Source organism: Phasianus colchicus, chromosome 27, assembly GCF_987193195.1.
Source record: "Phasianus colchicus chromosome 27, bPhaCol1.hap1.1, whole genome shotgun sequence".
Taxonomy (NCBI): domain Eukaryota; kingdom Metazoa; phylum Chordata; class Aves; order Galliformes; family Phasianidae; genus Phasianus; species Phasianus colchicus.
The window spans coordinates 168,315-192,465 of record NC_143462.1 but is presented as its reverse complement, the minus strand read 5'-3'; the positions used below and the strand labels follow the sequence as shown (position 1 = coordinate 192,465).

At 43.1% G+C, this 24,151-nt stretch overlaps 1 protein-coding gene across 1 annotated transcript; it reads left to right on the top strand.

Moving 5' to 3' along the window:
- The first annotated feature begins 18 nt into the window (after positions 1 to 18).
- Positions 19 to 22,566, top strand: LOC149914761 (E3 SUMO-protein ligase RanBP2-like). The gene is given in 20 exon segments (XM_090125527.1): positions 19 to 212; positions 1,282 to 1,349; positions 1,833 to 1,944; positions 2,711 to 2,863; positions 3,516 to 3,746; positions 4,126 to 4,271; positions 4,562 to 4,754; positions 5,635 to 5,814; positions 5,901 to 5,984; positions 6,475 to 6,613; positions 6,787 to 6,884; positions 7,392 to 8,621; positions 9,958 to 10,380; positions 10,849 to 11,043; positions 11,900 to 12,077; positions 13,504 to 13,618; positions 15,007 to 15,516; positions 16,818 to 16,852; positions 17,372 to 17,523; positions 19,595 to 22,566. Coding segments are annotated over 12 exon segments (2,523 nt in total). The 5' UTR covers positions 19 to 137; the 3' UTR covers positions 8,436 to 8,621; positions 9,958 to 10,380; positions 10,849 to 11,043; positions 11,900 to 12,077; positions 13,504 to 13,618; positions 15,007 to 15,516; positions 16,818 to 16,852; positions 17,372 to 17,523; positions 19,595 to 22,566.
- The last annotated feature ends 1,585 nt before the right edge of the window (positions 22,567 to 24,151 follow it).

Here is a 24,151-nt window from a genome sequence, read left to right as displayed (position 1 = left end):
CCCGCCCCGCGCTGTGACGTCGCGCGTCGCCGCGGTCGGCAGGGAGGGCGTTCCGCCGCGTGCGGCGGGGAGCTCCCTTAGCGGCGCGCGAGTGCCGGCCTTCCGCCGCTCCCTCTCCCTCGCTCCTTCTCCTGGCCATGGCACGGCGCACGAAGCCCGAGGTGGAGCGGTACGTCGCCTCCGTGCAGGCCGCCGCCTCCTCTCCCAGAGCGGTGAGTGCTGCGGCCCGGCCGGCGCCGCCGGCGGCGCTCCCTCGGCCTTCCCCGGGCCGCGGTGGGGGCCGCTCCCCGCCCGCCCCGTCCCTCCGCCCCTCCCGCGGGTGCCGGGCCCGAGGGCGGGCTCCTCCGGCGGGGAGTCGAAGCCGAGGGAGGCTGCCGGCGGGCGGGCGCGGAGTCGCCTCCTCGGAAACGCGGTTCGCCGCAGCTGCGCGCCTCGGAAAGCCGCTGAGCCCTCGGCGGCTTCGGAAGGAGCCCGGCGGCGGGGCGGAGTTCGGCTCCCTCCCGTTCCGTGGGCACGGTCCCCGGGCTTCCGGCCTTCCCTCTCTCGAGGAGCCGGAATAGGGAACGCGTGCCGTTCGGCTTTGGGCTCGTTTGGCCGCTGTGCGGCTGCTGTTGCCGTGGGTGCGACGGCGTTGTGAAACGCCGGCAGGAAGAGAGGGAGAGGCGGGGGGAAATAGCTCTGCTGCCTGCGTTGGTGGCTGGGCAGCCGGGTGATCCCCTGCTCTCTGGAACGACTGGCTGTGGAGCGCGGTCGGTGATGGAAGTAGCTGCTGGTCTTCCTGTTGCGTTGATTTTGGAGAGGAGGGTTGTGCGAGGCTGCCGGCGTTTCTTTTGAAATTCCTTTCCAGCCCCGTTTACGAGGAGGCGGGGCAGGCGAGAGAGGAAGGTGACAGAAGCATGGACAGGAGGAGCTTGATTTGTGGCATTTGTTTTCTTCTGCAACGTAGATAGGTTGCAAGAGAAACGGCTTGTATGTAGCTGACCCCATTCTCCTCTCTTTAGTCGGAAGTGTGCTTGTGAAAAGTAACAAGTGTGAGGACTTGCTTTGCTACTAACCTCAGTTTCGCTTTGGTAGCCTTTGCCAGTTACTGGGAAGAAATGTTATGTTCTTACTCCTGTGTCTTTCAAAAACAAAGCCCAGAGTACAAGGAGTGAACTGGAGCTGATAACTGTGAAGACACTTTAGGAAGTATTATGCACCCCTGGAAAGAAGGGTCTCCCTACTCAATTACTTCAAAAGTACTGTATATTTAAAATGTACCCTTTGTTTTTTTTTCTTCAGAGATCGTTAAAAGGATTCTTTTTTGCTAAGCTGTACTTTGAGATAAAAGAATATGAACTTGCTAAGAGGTAATAAACGTTACGTATGTTGTTCTGTTCTTTAAAGTGTGATGGGAAAGCTAAATGAAGTAGAGTGGAGAAATGAAGACCGTTGTCATGCTGTTTTAAGGTAGCGGCAAATGGGAAATATGGTGCCATTTAAATCTTCCTAAAACGGCAACTTAAAGCATGGGTAGTTACGTGGTGCTGTAAAAACCCATCCGGTAGAAATGTCTTTTATGCCATCGTGTTACGTCCTTCTTACAGTTCCTGTGAGCTACTGCTTTATTTAATGAAGGCCAGTGCTTGCAGGCAAATATGCAACATCTGTACGTGTAGCAATAATGTTGTGCCTTACTTGAAGATCTAGATCAAGCCCCTTGAACTAAATACAGCTAACTGTCCTGTATGACAGATTAAAGTCCCACGTTAGCTGCAAGGTGTGGGGGGACTTGTAATACTGAGGAATACTGATCCTTCTGGTTTTTCTTTCTTTATTTATTTACTCTGTAGATATACATCTATTTATCTCAGTGTCCGAGAGAGAGATCCCAAAGCGCACAGGTTTCTGGGACAGATCTACGAGGCTCAGGATAACACGGAAGAAGCTTTTGGGTGTTACAAGGTAAGCACCTCACTCACCTCCCTGTCCTGCTTTATTCCTTTGTAAATGGACTTGATCTTTGTGCTTCCTGCTCTGATAGTCTTCTTCCCGCTGCCCTTTGGACTAAGAATATGTGAGCCCTGTAGAATTCTGCAGTAGGGATTATGGTGACAGCAGTAATCTGGCTGCTACTGAAAGACTGGACTGAGAGTGTTTTTCAGTTGCATTGTTTGTTTTCTTGTTAGCGGTGGGCTTTTTGTTTGTTTGTTTCCTCAGAAGTAGAGGGAATGGGGCAAATACAGTTCCGATTAGGTAAGCATATAAATGTGAACTTCACAGTCTGTGTTTCATTATTCGGGCACCGGGGAGGGAGAGGATACACACAAAAGTCTTGTTGCCAGCACAGTGACTGAGTGCCATCAGTCTTTGTGACTTAATTCTGTTTTCCGGAAGCCTCCGTATTAGGTTAGGCTAGAGATACCCCTGGTCTGGCTGTCTGAGTAGAGCAGCAGCGGGTGGTAGAGGAGCTGGTTTTGACATTGTTTCTCTTATGGTGTTCTGAATTCCAGCAGTTGTCTGGGTGTTACAAACCAATGGTGGCCTTCTTGAAAGGGAAAAAGGCTTTTCTTAACGTAGTGAGAAAGTATTTATTGATAGTTCTAATTTGACTTGCTGGGTCTGTTTAATGGGGGACATGTTTGACATGTTTTCTTTCTTGTTCTACGTGGACTGCAAGATCAAGTTACTAGTAACCTTTTTTCTTATGTGCATGCATGGGGAAAACCAGCGTTCTGTGGAGCTGAATCCAATGCAGAAAGATCTTGTACTGAAGATTGCAGAGTTACTATGCAGTAACGACATCACTGATGGAAGAGCAGAGTACTGGGTTGAGAAAGCTGCCAGGCTCTTCCCTGGGAATCCTGCTGCTTACAGACTGAAGGTAAATTCCTGCTTCTGATCTCTGTTCTGTGCCTAGAAGAAACTTTAGTTGCGTCAAGCGATGGGAAAACCATGGTAGTAATATTATCCAAGAGGTCAAGATTAGATAGGTTAAGTATTGTCTCTATTACATGACTACACTGCTTTCTAGTTTTTTTTAATTTGAGTTGAAAACTGTCAAGTGTATGAGATGCTGTTATTCCCTAATACTGTGTAAATGCTTTCAGTCATACAATCTCACTTTTGTACAGGTGTTAGTTTTCTGGAGCACAACTGCAATGAAATCAAAGTCTTGAGAGGCTTGTGCTTTGGGATTTTTTGTGTGGTTACGTTATTTTATTTTTTTAGACAAGCTGTTCTGTATTGACGTGTGTCATCTTTGAACCAGGTGGTTTGACAGTCTTAACTTAGCATCTAACTTAGCATCTACAGGATGCAAACTCTAAAGCTTTGGGTTTTGTGTTTTTGTTTTTTTTTTTTTTTTCCCTCACTTCTAAAATGTTTGTCAAACTCTCAGTAGCACCTACCAGCTTTCCAGAGCAGTTTGAGTAATGTAGCCTGTAATGGCGATGAGAAAACAGTCAGGTAACATAGTTGCTGAAGAGGCTCTCGTAGAGAATGAAATTTTAACGTGTTGCCTTTGTATGTGATAGGAGCAGTTACTGGAGCGTAAAGGCGAAGATGGCTGGAGTCAGCTCTTTGATATGACTCAAACCGAGCTCTATGCGAGACCAGACGATCCCTACCTTAACATCAGACTGGTTGCTCTCTACCGTTCAAATAATAGATTAAGAGATGCTGTGCTTCATTGTCAGGAGGCGGAGAAGAAAATACCTGTAGACTCCAGCTTGGAGTGGTGTTTGTGCGTCATAAAGACATTTGAGGTATTTAATCATGTTTTGATCCTGTCATAATCTCCCATGTCCTTGAAACCGGTGTTATTCTCTTAGTATCGTTACAATGGCAGCTAATTCTCAAGTGGCTTAACTCCTTTAAATGTAATGTCTGTGGAAACAGTGATTTATTTAGGATTTTCTTAAGCCTTAAAGCGTTGTTTAGTTTCTAGCTGAGGTATTAAGTTAGATACAGCAGCTCCATCAGGGAGGGAATTGCTGAGGCAAATAGTTCCTGGAACATTGCTGCTGAAGAATACGTTAACATCTCACCTGGGAAACTGGATTATGTAGCAAGAAGTTCTGGAGAAACTCTTGCCTTCATAGAAGGATGGCGGTTCCTCATTCTGTGATGAACTTTATTCTTTAGGAATATCTTGAATCAGTACGAGACTTGGAGGCTGATAAAAATAATTGGAGAGCTGTCAAGAAGGATCATCTGCTGGCCTATTCTAGCTTGGCTAAAATGACGCTTGCTTCTAGAGATGTTTGACAAAGCAGAGGGGCCCTTGAAAGGTACTCTTTTAACTGTTCTGCTTATTTAAAAAAAGAAAAAAAAAAAAAGAAAAAAATTGAATATTTTTTCTGGGTCACCGAACTTCTAGCAGGCATCATTTTCAGTGAGTAGCTGTTTTATGGATGGAAGAGGAGTTCCTCTGTACTAACTGCAAAGAGCAAATGTTGCTAGGCTTGATCCGCAAGCTGTGTCTGAGCTAAAGGCCTCAGAGAAGACTCAGTGATAGGGGTCTAGTATAAATCCTGGGAGACCAGGACTTGGTTGAAAATGAATCTTTTCTATGTTCCAGTTTTGATTGTGTGCTTCACTCAGTGAAGCCGTGTGCGGATGGACCTGATGAGCTGTCTCGTACCTTCCTTGAAATGAAAGGACACTTCTACATGCACGCTGGAACTTTCCTGCTGAAAACGGCCCAGAACAACGAGACACAATGGAGAGATGCATGTGAACTCGCAGCATTGTGTTACCTGAAAAGTTTCCACGTAAGTCACTCTTCAGTTTGTGCCTGTAATTGTTGCAGTTCTTGAATGCTCTCACTGTATGCGCACTGAACGCCTGCATTCCAAAAACTAACTACTGTTTTTAAGGCTGTCTCCTGGCCAAATCTTACCCTTCCATACTTGTTTAAAAGATTTCAAGTAGTGTGAAGAAAATCTCATCTGTTTCACTTGTCAGAAGTAAAGTGACTAAGGGCTAATGAGTGTGTTTCCTATAGGCTATTCCCTTCTCTGTAATGCAGCTAAAATAACTAGTATTAAGGTTATTGGTATGGGGGGGAGGGGAATGACCTGAGTAGCTCTCATATACTAATTCCATAAGCAGCAGAGCTTGATCAAGCTTAATTCTTTGCTTTATGGAATAAAATCAGCAGATGATGCTTTACTAGCGTTTGAAGCTATTAAGAAAGTGGTTTCGTACTGGAAGCTTGCCATTGTAAGTTTGTAAATTGCATTACCTCAAAATGCTTTTCTATTACTTACATTCTGACTGATTATTCCTAATCCATATGCTGTTACTTAGCTTTATCAAAGAAAGGCAGAAGAGGTTGAGAGTGGTGATACGTTACCAGAAGAACGCAAAGCCTATCTTGTTAAAAGAAAGCATTACCTGATGAAGATCATTGACGAAAGCTCCTCTGACCCGTCAGTAGCTGACTAAGTAAAAGAATTAATGCTTGTGTGAGTTGTCGTCTTACGTTAATGTTAACAGATATAGGGCTTTCCTGGGGGAACAAAAACAACAAAAAACACCCAGAATTTCTGTGCAGAAAGCCTTGCAAACTGTGCAGCCGTAGATCAGAGCACAGCCTCTTGCTCTGAGGAAGAATTGCGATCATGACTTGCGTTTCAAATACATTTCTAGCTGCCGGTATCTGTTAAAGCTGTAACGGAAATGCTGAATGCAGTGATCCAGGAGCTTGGAGAGAATGGTGAAGAGGGAAGTCTTGCCTCCGGAAATATCTCACCAGCTGCACACGTGGAAGTAAAATATTCAATTCCATCACCTAAGAAGTTCTCTTTCTCGCCAACAAATACCTACCAGGTATATTAGCCGGTTACTCTTCTAGGGAAGTGTTACGTTTGTATAAAAAAATCCAAGTTCAATTAGTTTTTTTCTTTTCTTTCCAGTTTTCTCCTAAGACTCTCTCTCAGTGGGCAGAAGATCACAAGTCCTTACTTCAAAAGCTGTGTCAGCACGTGGAAGCTTTAACGGTAAGCAACTTTAGTCACTATATTCGATGCAGAATGGTTGATCTTTTTGTTCTGGTAAGTACTTTGTGACCCAAGCATTGAACTTCCCTTACCAGGCTACCTCTTAAAACTCAGTGAAGAGAACTGCTATAAACATCTGCTTAAAGTGAGTTCAAGAGTAAAACTTTGTTGCCTACAAACTCTGATTTGGTACTCAGATATGGGAAGCAATCCTGAGGATTGTGCGTGCAGAAAGTTGTGCTTTCTTCAGCTTAGCTACTGTCATCTTTGTTCTGGGTTTATTTCTAGCTTCAGGGAACAGTCTCAGTTTCGTAAAGCATGGGAAGATCATAGGTTATTGCAGCACTTAACTCATCTTTTTTGTGTGTGTGTCTCAGACCTTGAACATGCTTTTAAATAGCAGAGGAGCGTAGGGATCGTTCCTTAGGTTTTCTCCAAATACCAATGTAATACGTTTACATGCTCTTAATTGAAACACTGTCTTTAATAGAATGAAATACGGGAAATGAAACGTAATAGTTCCAGTGTAAATGTATCATCTCACTGCTGGCCTGCTGGAAGCTATGAAACAGATACAGTGTCAGATGGTTATCGGAGAGCACAAAATCTTCATGAAGCTCCTTTAAGGGGTAAGTTGATGCTGAATTTTTAATTGAACACTTAGCTAAACGGAGTAAGACTTCTTAAAATGTTTCTGCAGTGTTCTGAGATGAATGAGTAAAACTGGTCCCCTGGGAAAGTTCACTCAAGTCAGTAATCACAAAAACTGGATATAAGCTCCTTTCTTGGTGTTCCTTTTCAGTTGCTACCTCTGGCCCATCTGTTCACTGTAGCCAGTCACCTGCTTGTAACTCGCAGTATCTTCAAAGAACTGCTGCAACCAGTGTAACACCAACAAAGGTGAGGACATACGAATCCGCTCAAGCCATTTCTACTGATGTGGTGAACTGGTTTTGTTTCTGTGTGTAGCAGGATATAACTGCGGTTCCCTAGAGAGCGTTTACTAAACTTGAGGTCTGCTGGAGACAGGCAGAAAGTTCCGTAATCAGCTAAGCTTTGGGATATTGGGTTTGGGAGAAACAGCCAGCAAAGCATGTTTTTAACCTGCTAACATATGTCCTCTGCTCGTTGTCTGCATTGTTCTTTTCCCCAAAATAGTATGGGGGCTTGATTTTTTTTTTTTTTAAATACTAAAGAAAAATGAGTCTATTCAGCTTACGCTTCTCCCCAGTCTGTGTTTTCAGATACCACTCAAGTTTTGAACGTATGATTTTAGTTAAAACTGATTAGAGTTGAAATCTCATTTTATGGTACGCCTTGCTATTAAGAGTACATGTTGCATGGGCTTTAGCACCCTAATCCCTTTTCCTCCTTTTCCACAAGGAAGTAACGGTGCTTTTTCTTTAGGCACCTGTCTGTGGCATGGATGGACTTGCACCTCAGCAGCGTAGATATGCTCATCAACAAGCAATCCGCACGCCACCTCTGCGAAACACTTGCGCTGCCATGTTTCCTCAAGACACGTATGGCGCACCTTGGCATTTTGATGCTCCATCTGCTGGAATCATTTTGCCTTGTGGTGATCGCTACAACTACAGCCTTCCACAGGCAAGCACAAATCCACCACTGCCTGAACCAGGCTATTTCACAAAACGTGTGGTTTTAAAACCTCTAGAATCCAGTGTTAGTGCCGCACAGGACAAATTGGGATCTGCCTTTGCTAAAAAGGAAGGCCAGTGGAACTGTGACATCTGTTTAGTAAGAAATGAACCCACTGCCCCAAAATGTGTTGCTTGCCAGAATACAAGCAAAACTAATTCAGAAGTATCTCTTCAAGAATTTTCCTTGAAACTTGAAGGGAAAACACCAGCATGTACCTCTCAGAATCTTGCAGATGGTGAAGCAAAGCCTGCAGAGGAAGGATGTAATTTTTCAATGTGGATGCCTCTCGGTGGATTTAAATTTGGTATACAGGAGTCCAGTAAAAATACCGCTAAGAAAGATGATCCATCCAAAGAGTGTACAACTGACTTGACAAACATGGATGAAAAAGACAAAAACAAACTGCCTTCGAGTAGTGGAGTTACACTCCAGTCTGAAGAAACAGCAGACAGGGACAAGAGTGAGCACACCCGTGAGAAAGGCACGTTGGTAACATCTCATGTTTCTCGTACTAATGCAGCCAAAGCATCTCCTTGTGGTAACAACGCTGTAGCTGTGCTGGAGGAAGCTACCAGGGAGAGAAGCGACCTCGGCCATGGTGGTGATGCTTGTGATGCCACCGTAGAAGCTTTAGAGGTATCAAGCACCTCTGAAACGCCAGCAAAAACGGAGGTTTCTGCTCCAAAGTTTGTATTTAGATCTGAATTGTCAGGAGCGTTTTCAGTAACAAAGAGACATTCCCGTTTGGGAATACTTCAGCCCCCGGTTCCCTCTTTGGATTCAGCTTGAATCGTCCAAGAAAGAGCGATGAAGGAACTTCAGCATCTCGGAAAGCAGAGCAGGAAAAAGCGGGAGTAGCTGAACCACCCAAAAGCTGTAGTGCTGCTCAGAAACCTTGGGAGAGCGAGGCATCCCAGCCGGCTCCTTCGGCACAGGGTGGGCCCTCCAACTTCTCGTTTAAAATCCTGGAGAAAGGTGAGTGTTAATTGAACCAGTAATTTATTCAAGTGTGCAGCTCATTAGTCAGTCACTTGTTAACGCTGGTCATTGTGTATTACTTCTTCTGTCTTAATAGTATGTTGTTTCTTTCAGTTCTAATGCACGTCTGTGAATCTTCAAATCCTAGACTTTCAACTTGAGTAAATATGAAGTTGTAGTTCTTTGCACGTAAGAACAGAAGCGTGCCTTATGCGGGACTCAGTGCAACTCTGTAGTGAGAAAGGGAGTTGCGGGTAGGATTTTGGAATCTGTCCGAGGCGTCAGAGTTGATCTTAGTGTTGCTTTTTTTGTAGGGAAGGAGTTTGGTACTGCTAGAACCAGGAGATGCTAATATTGTTTAAACAACGAGGCGTTGTTTAAAATGTCAGGGTGAAGTGCTGACAGTGCATTTTTTGTGTTGAACTGGCAGTGTTTGTGCTCAGGCCTCGCTCTGACTGGTAAACTCCGAAAACAGCAGTTGTGCTTAAGCTTCAACTCGAATTATCCCTTCAACTAGGAGGCATCCTTCTTGTCTGCTTCCATTCCTTTCCAGTAACTTCACATCTTTAGCTGGAGCCTTTGTTTGTCGTGGTTTTTCTTCTTGTACTTCCCAGAAGTATTGTGAAATAAGCTCTATTCAGTCTCTGGTTAATATCATCTGGAGTTCCAAATGCTCAAAGTTCATCGGTAGCACACGCTGCTGCTGACTGCTTTCTGTTTCTTACTTTCTTTTTCAGTCCTTGGTTTTGCTTTTCCTCTGTAGATGATACCCATATGGCTCTTCTGTGTAGTTGTATTTTGTTTGGCATATGGCCGTCAATAATTCTTGTAACAATATGAAAATGTTGACCTGTTCTTGGTCTGAGACGTGAATTTCAAAAGGAAAGTGTATAGTGCTACTAGAACCAACAGACAATTATTTACAATAAGTTTACAATATTTAAATTGAGAAAAACTGTCATCTTCCATTTGGCCAGTCACTCTTTCTGAGGCTGTGAGTGTCTGTGTACTAATAAAAGGTGGCACGTATTGAGCTACCGGAAATATAAGTAAATGTCAAAGGAAGCTAGTATCTGTAGTGGCAGTTGCAAGATTGAAGTCTTCATTATTGCATGGAGGTTCTTTGATAGCAGCAGAAAACCCAAGTATGACGGATTTACAGTTCCTTGGTTATCCTGAATGAGTGTCTTTTTACATAATGATGTTATTTCAAAAGCTCTACATTTAAGATGTTCTGAATATCGTTAGGTTACTTTATAATGTATGTGCCAAAAATGATCACGGTATTTAGCTGTCTTATCAGCTGTTTTCCACTAATCTTTGTGCTTTGCAGCAGGCCCCCCAGTCAAACGTGAATGTGTTACTGCTTGGGAAACTAAATCTTCTGAGCAGAAGGCTAAAGGAGAAACTCCACAGGTCCCTTCTACGTCTGTCTGTGGCTTTAGTAGCAGTGCGGAGGATGCCAGTCCAGAAGGCTCTCAGAAAGAAGTAAAAACTCAAAGAAAAAGTACGAGTCAAGTCTTTACGAAAGTTTAGGCAATAAATTTGCAGTATTATTCTTAGACTATTTTCACTTAGTGAGAAATAAAGCGTCTGGCAGATTAGAAACTACTTGACTTCTTTGACTGTGTCTCAAGTCTGTTCTGGCACTGGAACTATGGTACTACTAAGAACTTAAGTTTCTCTGGGAGAGAAAGGAAACAGCTTTGCCTCCTAAAGTAGAAACAGCTTTGGCTAGTAGAATTCCTCCTAGCAGGTATGTAAGAGTTAAGTGATTTCAGAGCAGTTTCCAAGGGAAATGGTGCTTGTTTTGGAATCGTACTGCTTCAAAGGTACTTCAGTCTCTTGTTGAGTCAAAGCTGTGTGTGTTTTAAGAGTGATGAAGAATGTCTGAAAGCTTCCAACAACAATTCTTGTTTGCTTTTTGTTTTTCCCCAGTTGTTCACTTCCCTTAATCCCTGGTAGTTAGCTGTTCTGAAACATTAGTAGCACTATAGGAAAGTTGGAGACTGAGAACTTACTATCTTGTTTTTACTGTACTGCTGTTGATAAATTTCTTCATTTAATTACAATTTCTGGAAGGGAGGGGGAGGGGAGAGAGAAAATGTGGCTTTTTTGGAGGGAGTCGTTATTCTTAGTGTCCAGACTTAATGGAGTTTGAAGTTTGTATCTTTAGGCTCTTATGGCTTATTTGCTTACTGTTTTATTAATCGTACTGACTCAGTCTCTACAAGTAAGGAAGAATTACATACTCCATCAACCAGTGAAGCAACAGCAACAGTATTTGTGCAGTCAGCTGCCAGCAGCGGAGAAGCAGAATCCACAGAAACTGCTCGCGTGTCAGAGAATTTACCAGGAGGTGGTGATACAGCTTTTTAGGAAGTAGAACAACGTGCTTGAAGAAGCCTGATGTAGCTTTGTAAGGCTTAACTCAGTTGTTCATGTCTGGATTTCGTGTTTAACCTTAGTATGCCTAATAAGAGGAGAAGCTTACAATGACTGTAGTCTTCTAGTTTGGCTTCCTGTAAAGAATAGAACTTAATTGCAGGTTAGTATAATGACTAAGCAAGACTGATAGAGCACCAAAAAACAGTATGTAGTGTCCTTTAATTGGAACAGTTAATCTGATGAAGTCTGCAAAATGTTGTCTTCCTCTTTCTGCAATATCTTGTCTGCCTTTCCTCATCCGTTAATCATATTATGACGTCTGTTGTTTTCTTTCTTGCCTTGCCTGCTCTTTTTCTCCTTCAGAAATGCTTGTCTGTCACATGTTTCTCCAGTTCTTTCAAGCTTTTCTTTAACTGTGGAAGATGTGTTAATTGAAGGATGTTAAAAGGCAGTAATGTGCACATATAAAGTGAGGAGGATACGCAGCTGTGAGGCCTCCATTTATTATTTTCAGTTGATTCTTATTCTGATCAAATGCCATTATTAAGTTACTTAGCAGCCTTCATAAGGGGAACACCTGGAATGCTAACAGTGCTGGGTTATCACTCAGCACATCATTCAGCAGACCTGAAATTTCACTGGGAAATATGCCGGCACACTTGATAGCTTAAAAATGAATTTCAAAGGCTGAAATCTGTTGGGCTCTCTCCTTTTGAGAAGGCAGGGCTGTTCGGTCACTTCAGTGCATGATGAGTATAGAGCTGTGGGTACAAAGCCACTGAAGAAAGGAAAACATCGAATAATTTTGGATTATGATGTCAGAATTGTAACAGTGTTGTTGGTGACAATTTCTGGGGGAAATCATGCATTACTGTGCTGTGTTTTAGGTGGAGGTAGTCTGGAGAAGAAGATGAAGGAATTCCCTTCAAAGAGAGGGCGAAATTTTACAGTTGGGCCAGAGATGCTGCTCAGTGGAAGGAGCGCGGTGTTGGAGAGCTCAGGGTCCTCTTCCATACACAGAAGAAGTGTTACAGGATCCTTATGAGAAGGGACCAAGTTCTTGAGGTGTGTGCAAAGCATGTCATCGCTAAAGAAATGAACTTAGTGCCCTCTGAAACATCAAACAGTGTTTTAATTTGGACAGCTACAGGTGATGCTGGTTAGTCGGTTGAGTGGTTTTTACAGTTCTTTTCAGTATCTTCTGTAGTTTGTTTGGCTTTGTTTTACCCTGGAGATTATACAGAACAAAAGCTGCTGATCTCTGGCTGCAGTGACTAGAGCTAAGGAAATCTCGGATTTGTTTTCAGATGGTGAAGTGAAAGTAGAGCAATTTGGGGTCAGAGCTAAAGTTCAAGAACTGGCCAATTCTTTTGAGAGGAGATTTGGAGAATGCCAGGAAAGCTTGTCAGAGCTGCAGAAGGGCCACCTCTCTCTGGCAGCGGAGCTGTCAAAGGACACCAACCCTGTTGTTGTGTATTTTGTTTCTGCCAGTGACGAACCTGTAGGACACACAACCACGGAGCTGCTTTCAAATATTGTCCCTCAAACAGCTGAAAATTTCAGGGCCCTGTGCACAGGGGAGAAAGGCTTGTGGGTTCAAGAATACCACATTTCACAGAATAGTTAGTGACTTCGATGTCAGGTAAGCTTAATGTGAAGGCTTTTCACTGAGAGAAAAAACCCATCTGGGCTGCAGCACTCCATGAATCCTGCCTGAAAGTGGGCTTTTCCAGTTCTTGAATGTGGTGAGAGTAGCCGAAATCAGCAGGGCTGCAGTCAGCAGCGATGCCTCAAGCTTTCCCGACACTTCTAGAGACCATCGCATTTTATTCTTGGAAAGCTATGACTTCAGGGGAATGCCACAGACTTGCATGTTAGACTTCGTTTCGTTCATACCTGTTATCTGCCTGATCACTTCTCTTTGGCAGCTGTTGGATCTGTAGGCTCTTCAGAGCCGGGTGTCAGCCTTTGGCAGCAGCAGGAGGCGGAGCTCCCGACGTATTGCAGGCAGTGTTTGCGCTGCTCAGGGCCTTGGCTGCAGCGTGCGTGCAGAGAACAGCGTGAGTGTTTGGCATGGCTGTGCAGCAGAGAATATGAAATGGTAGTTTTCTCACTTCCTCAGTGCCTCCCAGCACAGGACTCTGTGGTAGATCAGAAATTGGTGTGCGTGTTGGATTTGCTGTTTAGCAAGTGCATTCTCCTGCTGTATCTCTGTGTGTCTTTGTATTCTACTGTACTTTGACTGCAGGAGTTTTCTCGCAGGAGGGTCAGGGCCATCCAAACTCAGTTCTGTTGTGCTTTGAGTATGGAGCTCTTTCAAGCCTTGATTCTAGGCCTAGTGGAGTAGAAGCCAACACTGTGTGAACAACAGTTGAAAAGTGTCCTTTTCTAGAAGAGAAGCAAGGTGATGTAATTCTAGCAATTCAGTTGCAGGCTTCTTTTAACTTTGTGTAGCATGGCATTTTACATCCTGTTACTATGTTTCCTACAGGTGAGTTTGTTATTGGTTGCGTTACTAAAGCTATGAACAACCACTGGAAGTGCTTCTGCTGTGATATCTGCCAACAAGTATTGGCAGGAGTTGGATTTGTCAAGAATAACGGCAGGTGGGTCTTCACCCTTCCTTCTATCACTGATAATGATGAAAATGGAATGACAGTTGGGAGGGATGTAGAGGTTATGGTTCCTAAGGCTTTCCTGCTGAGATGGAGTAACCAAAGTGTCTTTTATGAGAAAAAGGTCTAAGAATGCATCACAAAACTGAGAGTGGATATCTTAAAATGTGTGCATAAAATATTAACTACTTGTCTACTTCGACACCAGATTTCCTGTCAAGTGTGTTTTGTACCTGGTGATGTTTCAGGATGAGTAGGATACACTGTGGTAGACACTTAAAAACAAATCAGATGCAGAAGTTTTGTCATTTTTAAATAGATTTTTATTTTCCCAACAGGGGTTCCCCAATTTGAGTCCAGTTTATCACCTTTTTCACTAATAAATGCGCTCATTTCAGTGGGATCCTTCACGGTTTTGTTTTTTTTTTTTTTTAAGTAAACTGTGTAGCCATTGATTTCATGCTTTTAATGCAGTACATGTGGTTATGTAGAGAGTTAGGGCCCGTTTTGCCATCCAGCTTCCAATCTAAATTTCTGAAGAGTCTGAGGGTAAAGCATGGGAGTGGGGCGGGATGAAAGACTGCAATTTGCAGCACAGGGTGGTACCATAGGAAATAGGAAATCTGGGTGCAAACTTGCTTATAGCAGCAAAATGACATTATTTTTCTAATACAAAGGGCAGAAAATTGGTTGTCTTTGGCTGCTTCAGTCATTATCTTGCCTATGTTCTTTGCTTTTAGTTGAGTTGCACAAAGTGTGTTTTTCTTTTCAGATTTCCTTCATCTCGTTTCATCAGCTTCTGCAGCTGCAGAATACATAGCTGCATGTTTTTACATCCCCCAGTGATGCATGGATGAGGGGGCATTGTAGGATATAACACACGTTACTAGTTGTTTGCTTTTTAGTACAAAGGAAGCTATCATTTCATTATCATGGCAGAGGCTGATTTGAAGAACAACCTGTAGTGTTGTCAGCGGTATTGTCAGCTTATATTTTTCTTTCTCTGATGTTTGATATCACGGGGAAAATGCAGAGGAGTGCATTTTTCTTTCCTTCAATTACATTTAAGTAAATCTAAAAGAAACCTGTGCTAAGAGAGCCAGAATGTAAGCCAGGCATGACTACAGCTTTCTAACCTGTTTGAGACAAGCTCCGTAGCTATTTTCATAGAGATTTGATGCATCCTACTTAGCAGGCTTTTCTCAGAATCAATCAAGCTTGTTTAAAAAAAAATAATCATATTGAACTGTCATATTTGATGCTGCTAAAGACATTATTATAGTATAAATCCTGTTACTGAAACAAGTGCTAAAAATTAAATGATCTCTACGGAAGCTCTGAAGTTGAAATTGTTCTATTCATGCTCTCAATTAATGAAGTTTTGAACAGGAAGGAATTCACTGCTGATGCTCACGAACCGAAAGGAGAATAATTATATGGTTTACCTGCCGTGACAAAATGGGCGTCCCCATCTGTGGAGCACGTAGAAGACCAGTTGAAGGACGTGTGGTGAACGCTATGGGCAAACAGTGGCACGTGGGGGTAAGCATCAGCTGACACGTTGTCTTTCACAAGTGTAAAGGTTAACGTACTTACCTGGAATATCGCTGATCAGCTTCCATGAAAGGGTTAGAAAAGTGTGCAGCAGTGATCAGCAAATGCATCTCCTAATCCCATTTTCAACCTTGATGTGCCTGATCTTCCACTGAGAAAAGACCTCTGCCTGCGGAGCTAAAATCAGGAGATGTCCCAGGAAGCATTGCGAGGTCCTTGCAGAAGAAAATGTCACCAAGTGAGAAGCAGGATATATGGAAAGGCAGTAAAGTTCTGTGACAAACGTAGTGCTAGTGGGCATTATAACGTTTCTATGGCTTCCAGTTACTTGCCACGTAAGTATCTCTAAAGCAGTTTAGGTGACAGTTCATATTTCAAGTCTCTGTACAAGATTTACTTCTTTATCTTCCATTTAAGTTATGAAGATAAGCAGTCTAGGCCTTTTGTTGTGAAAATATCCTGTAGCATGTACTTTAATATCCTGTAGCATGTACTTTCTTCACAAGATGCAGTGGTGCTGAAAATGTAATCTTTGTCATTAATAACGTATCAGAATCACTTCAGTGCATTTTTTTTGTAACTTTTGGGTTGAAATGTTAAAGACAGTAAAAGGAATGTTATTTTAGTGATCTAAAAGTACAAAACAATAGTTGTAATTCTTATTTTCAGGATAGCTGGGCTAATCAGAATCTAGTTGCTCTTCAAGCTTAGTGTTGCTTATGTTGAGCTGTTTCAAGCTTTTACAGATGTTTAAATGAGAGCAGCTAATGACACCCAGTTTTCCCGAAGAACATAAAGATGACTTGCCACTCAGGAGTAGTGGTTTAACACAAAGCTTTTGAATGGCGTGGTCTTCCTTACAGCTGCAATTCTAAGATGACCGTGTGTTAAGATGAGCTGCATCAAGCAGCTCTTTCATCCGGTTGCTGAAGACTAACAAAGACTAAATTTGTCAGAGGACAGCACCTAGCATTTAAAGAAGAGGTATATGTAGTTGTACCGTTTCCCTCCAGACTCCCTTGACTGTGCAGTCGAGCACCATAATGGATAGACCTTTATTCTTTGGAAGCCAGGTGCAAGGTGTTGTGTACACATCTCTGCTTGGATAAATAAAGGAGGATTACATTTGGGAGTTCTGCAAATTTGCAGGTGGATCCTAAATTTGTCAGCGATGAAGGGCAGGTGATTGAAATATGCTGGCATCCCTGCAGACAATAAATGCCATGACATGATTAGCAACAGTATTGCAGTCAGGATAGAGCAAGAACATACACCAGGCAAGAGTTGTGTGTTGAGTGGATGTACAGATGTTCAGCTGGATGTTTACTAAAAATGTGTATGTGACTCTTCATTGCTGGATTTCAAATGCTCAGATGTTCAGGATTAGGGAAGCAGCAAAACAAAACCATATTTGTAGAGGGTGGAGCAGATGTAAAGAAATATTTTCATTTTTAATATCATGAAGACATTTGTAATTAGATGACGCAAGATTCAATTGGAAACCCAAATCAGACTTGCCATCCTTCTCCTTTTATTTCAGTTTAAATAAAACAGGAAAGCTATTGAGATACATTTGAGAAATTACCGTCAATAAAATCATTGCTTGAAAACTTTGTTGTTTCTCCTTCCTCTTCAGCTGTTTCCCCTGCAGTCATGTGATTGAAGGAGATGGTAAGCAGTTCTCAGCTGTTTTCTTAGCTTAGTTACGTTTTGATGAAAGTTCTTTCTAAAAGTGGAAGGAAGGTCCTTTGTTGAATCCCTCACTGCTCCCATTAGACCGCAAAGAGGCATTCTCTCTATCAGACATCAGGATAGATGTGATTAGTCAGAGGCCAAATGGGAAGAAGACCTTACAGCAGCTGTTTTGTGATGATGGAAGATGAAACAGGAGCTAAAGAGAAACCTTTTAGTAGTAACCAAAGGCCAGGGATGCTGGGAGATGCAGAGGAGGCTTCCTGCCCCACCGGCTTTAAAAAGGGACTCATACCGCTGTGAGGATGACCACATAGGCATCTCCCCAAATGAACTTAGGGATCCATGACCCAGATTTGTAAAAATATTTAGATACTGAACAATTTAGGTGGGCTTTGTGAGGGATTATTTTTTATTAAGTGCCTAGCTTCTATTGTTTCAGTTTGGTTCCTGGAGATATTCACCTATCTGTCACAGGCACCTGTCTTTTGAAAACAGAGGCTGGTGATAATTGCACAAAACCAGGAAGGGATTGTACCTGGAAAGATCTGTCCTGCAAAGGCATAAGTGCAAGTGTCTTAATTTTGAGGAGGAGAGAGGCCCACACATCATCCACTGTGGGGCAGAGAAAGAGCCCTGGTATGGACCAGGTACATTACAGGTACAGGGACCCGTATGTCTTAAGGAGATGTCCTCCATTTGGGTGAAGGAGCGAGGGTGCTCCCCCAGAGGGTGGATCCACAGCTATAGGCTGTGTGATGCAGATCGGTGTGGGAGCACAACCCTTGAGAGCAGGGTCCCACTTGGGGAGTTATCTCTGAGGTGAAATCTTGCAAGGCACCCTGAGATTGAGGCTATAATGCGCTCGGGAATGTAAGCTTTGTAATACTTTGGAGAAATCATCGCAACAAAAATGCGCTGGGGGGCATTTGCAGTTAGCTGCCAGGAAGGGGCCTGGTAGGATCATGTAACGAGTAAATGTCCAAACTGGTTTTTCATTGTTGTTATCTTTGTGATTGATAAGTGTTTCTGTTATAAAATTATTGCTTGTGGAATTCCATTTACAACACAAGTGCTCTTGTTGCTGGGAGACATTGGTTATAGCTCGTGCCCAGGGAATTTGGTGTTCCTGTGCCCTGGGGAAGTAGGCAGACTCCATTACCCAGCAACGAGACTTTATAAGCGGCTGCTATCTAGTGTGAATGCTAACCTTTGGATCCAAGGTGTGAGTGGTGTGAACGTGGGAATCGAGTTTAGTTGGATATTTGTTTAACCCTGTATTTGTTATCAGAGCCTTGACCTGTAGTACTGCCCAGGAATTACAGTGGAATAGAGGAAACTGGCATTTTGGTTGGCGTTGTGGACTGGGGTTTAAAGAGGAGTATGTATTTGGTCACAGTAACTTACGAGCTATAAGGTGTGGACTTTGGGGAACAATAAAGAATCAATGAAATTAAGTATGGAGGAACACAGGGAAAGGAAGTTCCCAGGCAAATTCCACCTGAGATATTGCTGGAGAGCCTGGGGGCCCCGTGAGCAAGAAAACTTTAATTAAAAATTGTAATCAGTGGTGGTTGGAAGGCGATGACCATTTAGCAGTTAATATTGTTTTTGCGAAGTCAGGAGATGAGATGCTGGGAACAAATAGCCTTCATCTGCAGAGACCTGGGAAACTTGATATCCCAGTGTTAGCACAGGAAGCCTTAGGAAGGGAGGAGCTGAGAGCAGGGCTCTAGGACCCAGAGATCTCTTCAGGAAGAGCTGAAGGGGGAGAGCTGGAAGAGCCCAGGAGGGTTCTGCCCCCGTTGAACGGGAAAGCAGTTAGTGCAAAAAGAGGTGCTGGATTTGGTAACAGATGCAGTAACAGTCAAGGGTAGAGAAGATTAAGCTGAGGAAGGAATTGCAGCAAAGTGTGGAATTTGTAGTAACTGGAGCATCTAATTGGGTGTTAAATACTCCAGTGAGTGGTGAATTTGTAACCGTAAGGGAAGACACTGGCAAAAGTGAGGAAGTTTACTTTCTTAACCCTTAACTTAGTGTAGGTGAACAGGTAGGGATACACAAATGTTTGTAGGTGCCAAATTCACCAAAGCCTTTACTAGGGCGAGATTTATTAGAACAACTGGAATCTTGAAATCAAGTTGAAAGGAAAATTGGAATGTAAGGTACAAGAAGAACAGTTAATGGAGGTGCTTAGTTTAGCATTGATCACTACCCCTGCTGGGACCAGGATCCCAGACAAAGGAAGTGATCAAGTCTATCCTGGGGTGTGGGTAGTAGAGACCCCAGGAAGAGCTAAGAATGCAGCACCACTAGCAATCGGAATAAAGCAGGGAGCTCGGCTGGTTTGGATTAAACTGTACCCCCTCAAATTCGGAGATGGGAAAGGAATCCAGCCAATAATTGACAGTTTTCAGAAATTCGGGTTGTTACTGGAGTGTGAGCACAAGATTTAAGGGCCATCAATAGAATAGTGTAGGATTTATACCCATTGGTAGCATACCCATACACGCTGCTTTCAAAATTATCAGGTGAATTGGCATGGTTTGCTGTTCTGGACCTAGAAGATGCCATTTTTGTCCACCATTGAGTCCAGAGAATCAGCTCATGTTTACCTTTGAGTGGGAGAATCCTGATTCAGGAAGAGCAACACAACTTACATGCACAGCACTTTTCCAGAGGTTAAAACAAACAAACAAACAAAAGTCCCACTCTTTTCAGGAACCAACTTGCCAAAGACTGGAGCAATGGGTACGGCCCCAGGACAAGGAACCCTGTCACAGCACATGGATGGCCTTCTGATAGCTACCACAACAAAGGAGGTATGCATAGCAAGGACAATTAGTCTGCTAAACTTTCTCGGACTTGATGGCTATTGAGTTTCTCCACAGAAAGCCCAGATGGCGTGGCCACAAGTAACCTTGGGTTACGAAATTGCTGCTGGATTCCAAACCCTAGAGAACAACAAGGAAGGAAGCGATTTGCCAGACTGTGGAACCTCAAGCAGCAAAGGCGCTCCGGACTTTCCTAGGGATGACAAGGTGGTGTTGCGTATGGATATACAACTATGGAATACTGGTAAAAACTCTCTATGCCCTTTTTAAATCCTATCCAGAGGTCCTCATTCAGGTTGAGGAGGGCAAAGCAGACTAAGGTTTACCTGTGGCAATTAGACACAGACTCTGTTGTTTGTGCAGAACAAAAACTTTTATTGTGTACAGTGAACTTGAACAATATGCTCTTGGTCAAGTGTCTTATGAATTGTGACCCTCCTGCTGCATGCGGCAGTGCTGGATCTTCCATCCTGCCCTGAAGGAGATGGCACTAGAGCTGGGCTCGTCCCTCTTGTGCCATCCCGTGGCACACAGGCCACTCACCTCTGTCAGCCACCTCAGGTTTGCCACTGGTCAGCTTGACCTTGATAGCATCTGCTCACTCCCGTGCCAGGTGCACAAGCTGGACGCCTCGTGATCACGTCGAGAGGCTCGGTCTGGCACAGATAGTTACAATCTTTCGGCTTTCTCCCTTCATTCTGCTGAACTTGTTTACATCTCCCAAGGTCTTTTGCTAATCAGAGCAAGAATGTCCTTCTTTTCTCCCGGCGATGCACAGAGTAAAGGAAGCAAAATACAGGACCTGGATAAACTAATCGAGGGGGCTTGGAGAGCATTCAGAAACAGAGGACACAGAGGTGCAGGCTTCAAAACAAGATAATAGTTCCCACCTCCCTATTATGGGCCATAATCATGGCTGAGCACAGGAAAACTCACTGGGGAACCGAGACCCTGTATAAATACTTGAGCCAACGGGTTGTGGCTTGGAATTTATACACCACCACTAAGCAGGTAACACAGCAATGTGAGATCTGTTTACAGAGTAATCCTAGAACAGGCCCCAGGGTGCCCTGGGACAAACAGGGAAGGGAATTTATCCTGGGCAACAATGGTGAATTGATTTCCCTGAACTCCCAAGAAAAGGGGGGTATAAGTATATGCTGGTATTAACAGACACCTCTTCAGGTTGGCCATAGGCTTTTCCCTTGCAGGACCAACAGGGTGCAGGGAGTAACTAAAGTACTGTTACAAGAGATAATTCCAGGATTTGGGGTTCCAGAACATATCATATCATATCATATACAGCGATCAAGGTGAAAGAGCAAGCTTGTGGAGCTACACGTGAGTTAAGAAGACATCTCAACCCCAGTGGAATATTAAGAAGACTGGACCATTGGAGCTAAGGATTAAGAGACAGTAAGTTTAGAATGTGTTTATAGATTGCACTTGCTTTAGCCTGGTGTGAAATCACCTATTCAAATATCACTAGCGGTTAGCCTAAAGCTCACTGATTGTTGGATACGTACAGCCTTACCAAGAGATGGACGAATGGAAATCCCTCAGTGTGGGATTCCCTCCACCAATTGGACACTATGGGTGGAGCAGGAAGTAGGCGTAGGTGTGCAAATAAAATCACGACAATAGGAAAAAGGACCTAAATTCAGTATACAACTATAGACAGGCCTCAATGTGAGACCCTTCCTGAGAACTAGAAAGGACATTATGAGGAGGATACTTAGTGCTTCAGTGGAACAGCGCCTCCTCCAGGGATACTGAGAACCTCTTGGAAAAGGGTGAAGCAGGTAATAACCCCCATATAGACAGGCCCTCTGGGTTCCGTAGTTTTATTGGATGGTTTATTCCTAGACTAGGAGTAAGTGAATCAGAAAAGGCAATTATCAGTATAGCAGCTACATTAGGGAAATCAAGAACTCAACTATGGATGCTATACTTGGATTGCAGACAGAGGTATCCTCTCTTAGTCAAGTAGTATTGCAGAAAGGAATGGCTCTTGATCTCCTGACGGCCAAAGAAGGAGGGGTGTACGCTATAATCAATCAAAACTGATGAAACTCAAAGAAAAGAAACAGATGTGCACACTAAACTATGGGAATAAATTCAGGTGATCCACCAAGTTATTTTGGATAACACCTCATTTGGATTTACAGAACTGTGGAGCAGATTAACCAGTTGGTTACGGAGCTTTGCCTGGCTAAAGCAACTCTTCAAGGCTTGTGTAGTCTTACTCTTTCTTGGAATATTCGTATGTGTTGTTACATTGTTTCTTGAGTATGTTTAATGGAAACAGCATAAGATACACTAGAAGATGGAAAGCGGGGCGTTTTTCATAAATCCTGAGGTGAGAATGGTGTCATCTAGCGACGTGACAATTGCTAGATTGTAGAAAAGGGGGGAATTGATGTGGGACTATTTCTTTAGAATTGTTTCGGAATTATGTACTAGGTAAGGAGGTGTAGAGCAGAAAAAGTGACGCAGATGTGGGGAAGTCTCTGGACTCTCAGGACGCGCTAGAGACATAACAGCACACCAATGTGGTTAAAGGCTATTAGTCTGCTTTATTGTTAAGCACTACTCTATTTATACATGTTAACAAAGCATTCTGCAAAACACTCCTCAACCGTTCACACAGGTGCTTAGCCAGTCAGAGCCGTGAGATGTTCTTTCTTCTTCTGAAGGTGTCCTTGGTTCTCACGCCACTTATCTTGCTCCGCAGCTGCTGCTCCATGCAGTTTTTTCTTACGTTCCCACATTTCCCCCTTTTTTGTTTATTAGCAAACTTCTACCATACTATAAAATAATAACACTAATTATATTAATAATACAATCATTATAACTCAATCAAGGCCTCCATTGACAATACTATAAGTGTGAGAAAGGAAACAAGGCAAACATAACATCATGACAAGAAATACTGTTAACCTACTAAAAAGAACAAACACGTGTTTGGTCTGCAGCCCAACTTTCTGCAACCTGGAAATAAATCCCCAAGGGCCCCATTCTGTGCTAATCTCTAACTGCTTTGAAAGAAGTCTTCAACTTTTATATATTCTGATGTATTGATTTTGAAAAATCACTAAGATTTGTACAACAGATGCTTTTAGAGTGCTCATGATTGTGCCTTTGGGCTAATAGAAAATTAATAGTTGAGGAACTTTGCATGCCAGATAGAACTAGGGGCATTATTACTTACTGACCCTCAAGAAACAACAACCTGCAGAAAAAGGGTGGTGAATGCGATAGGCAGTGCCAGCAGGGCGTCCCCTGCTTCAAGGTGCACTTTTCCTCTCTCACCCACCACAGATTCTCTCTTTCTTTTGTTCTTCTCAGGGTCCAAAGAGTATTTTCCATTTGTACACTGCATCCGCATGGCCAGTGCGTGATACAGAGGCCAAATGGAACATCTGCTTGCAGAATAAACTATCAAGGTTAACTCTCTTAGCGTGTGCCTTTGTCTCAGGTGCTGCATGATCATATTTTAAATTCCTGAATAGTGGGATGAAAGAGAGTTAATCATTCTATAATATAAGGTCATCCCTTTGCTTGGGATTCCTTTCCAGGTTTTGTCTTAGCGCTACTAATACATTAAAATAGCTATCTCCATAGATTTCAGCATTAGTAACATTAAATCCTGTTAATTCACATTCAATCTATTGCAATACAACAAGTTACAAAGCAAAACCAAATAATAAGAAGCACACAATCCCAATCACTATGAGTTCATGGTCGTTTCAAGCCTGGTTTCAGTCTTTCTCATCATTTCGCATCCTGACACCGTTCTTTTTGTGGGTTCCGTGAGCTGCAATGGCAGTACGCACAACCATTCCCCCTTCTTCCTTTTGCGCAAGCAAGACAGTAGTGGACAGTTTGTTAAGTAAGCATTTTACAATACAGATAACTATACTTATGGTTATAATGCCTATTCCTAGCAACAGCTCCTGGTATAAGGACAGCTAAATGCTACCCGTGCGCTATGTTTAGAGTGGATATCACGCATGTCCTGGAAAGTGAGAGAAAATATAGTGAATTTACCAATGTAACATGGACCCCCAAAAACATTTCCTGGTATTTCCAAACATAAAACATGTTTTCTTTCATCCCTTAGATGTGTTACCGACCTTTTGAGTTCCAAGAAGATTTAACTCCTGTGAGTCCCAGGGTATTGTGGTATTGAGACTCCTAAGAAGTTTAAAAAAGAACAATCATCTGGAGTATCCAGTACATTGCAACTACCTGTGGAGTAAGCAGAAAAGTCAGAATCATTGAGAAACAACATCCCTATAAAACAAGTTTGGAAGGGATCAGTGGCAGAAGCAAGTATTAAACAGAAGTTGGTCCAGCCTGTTGATTTAGTCCAGGTGACCCACATATTTTGCCACGAGTTGATTTGGTGCGGTTCAGGTAGTGCTTCTGCACCAAGGGCAAA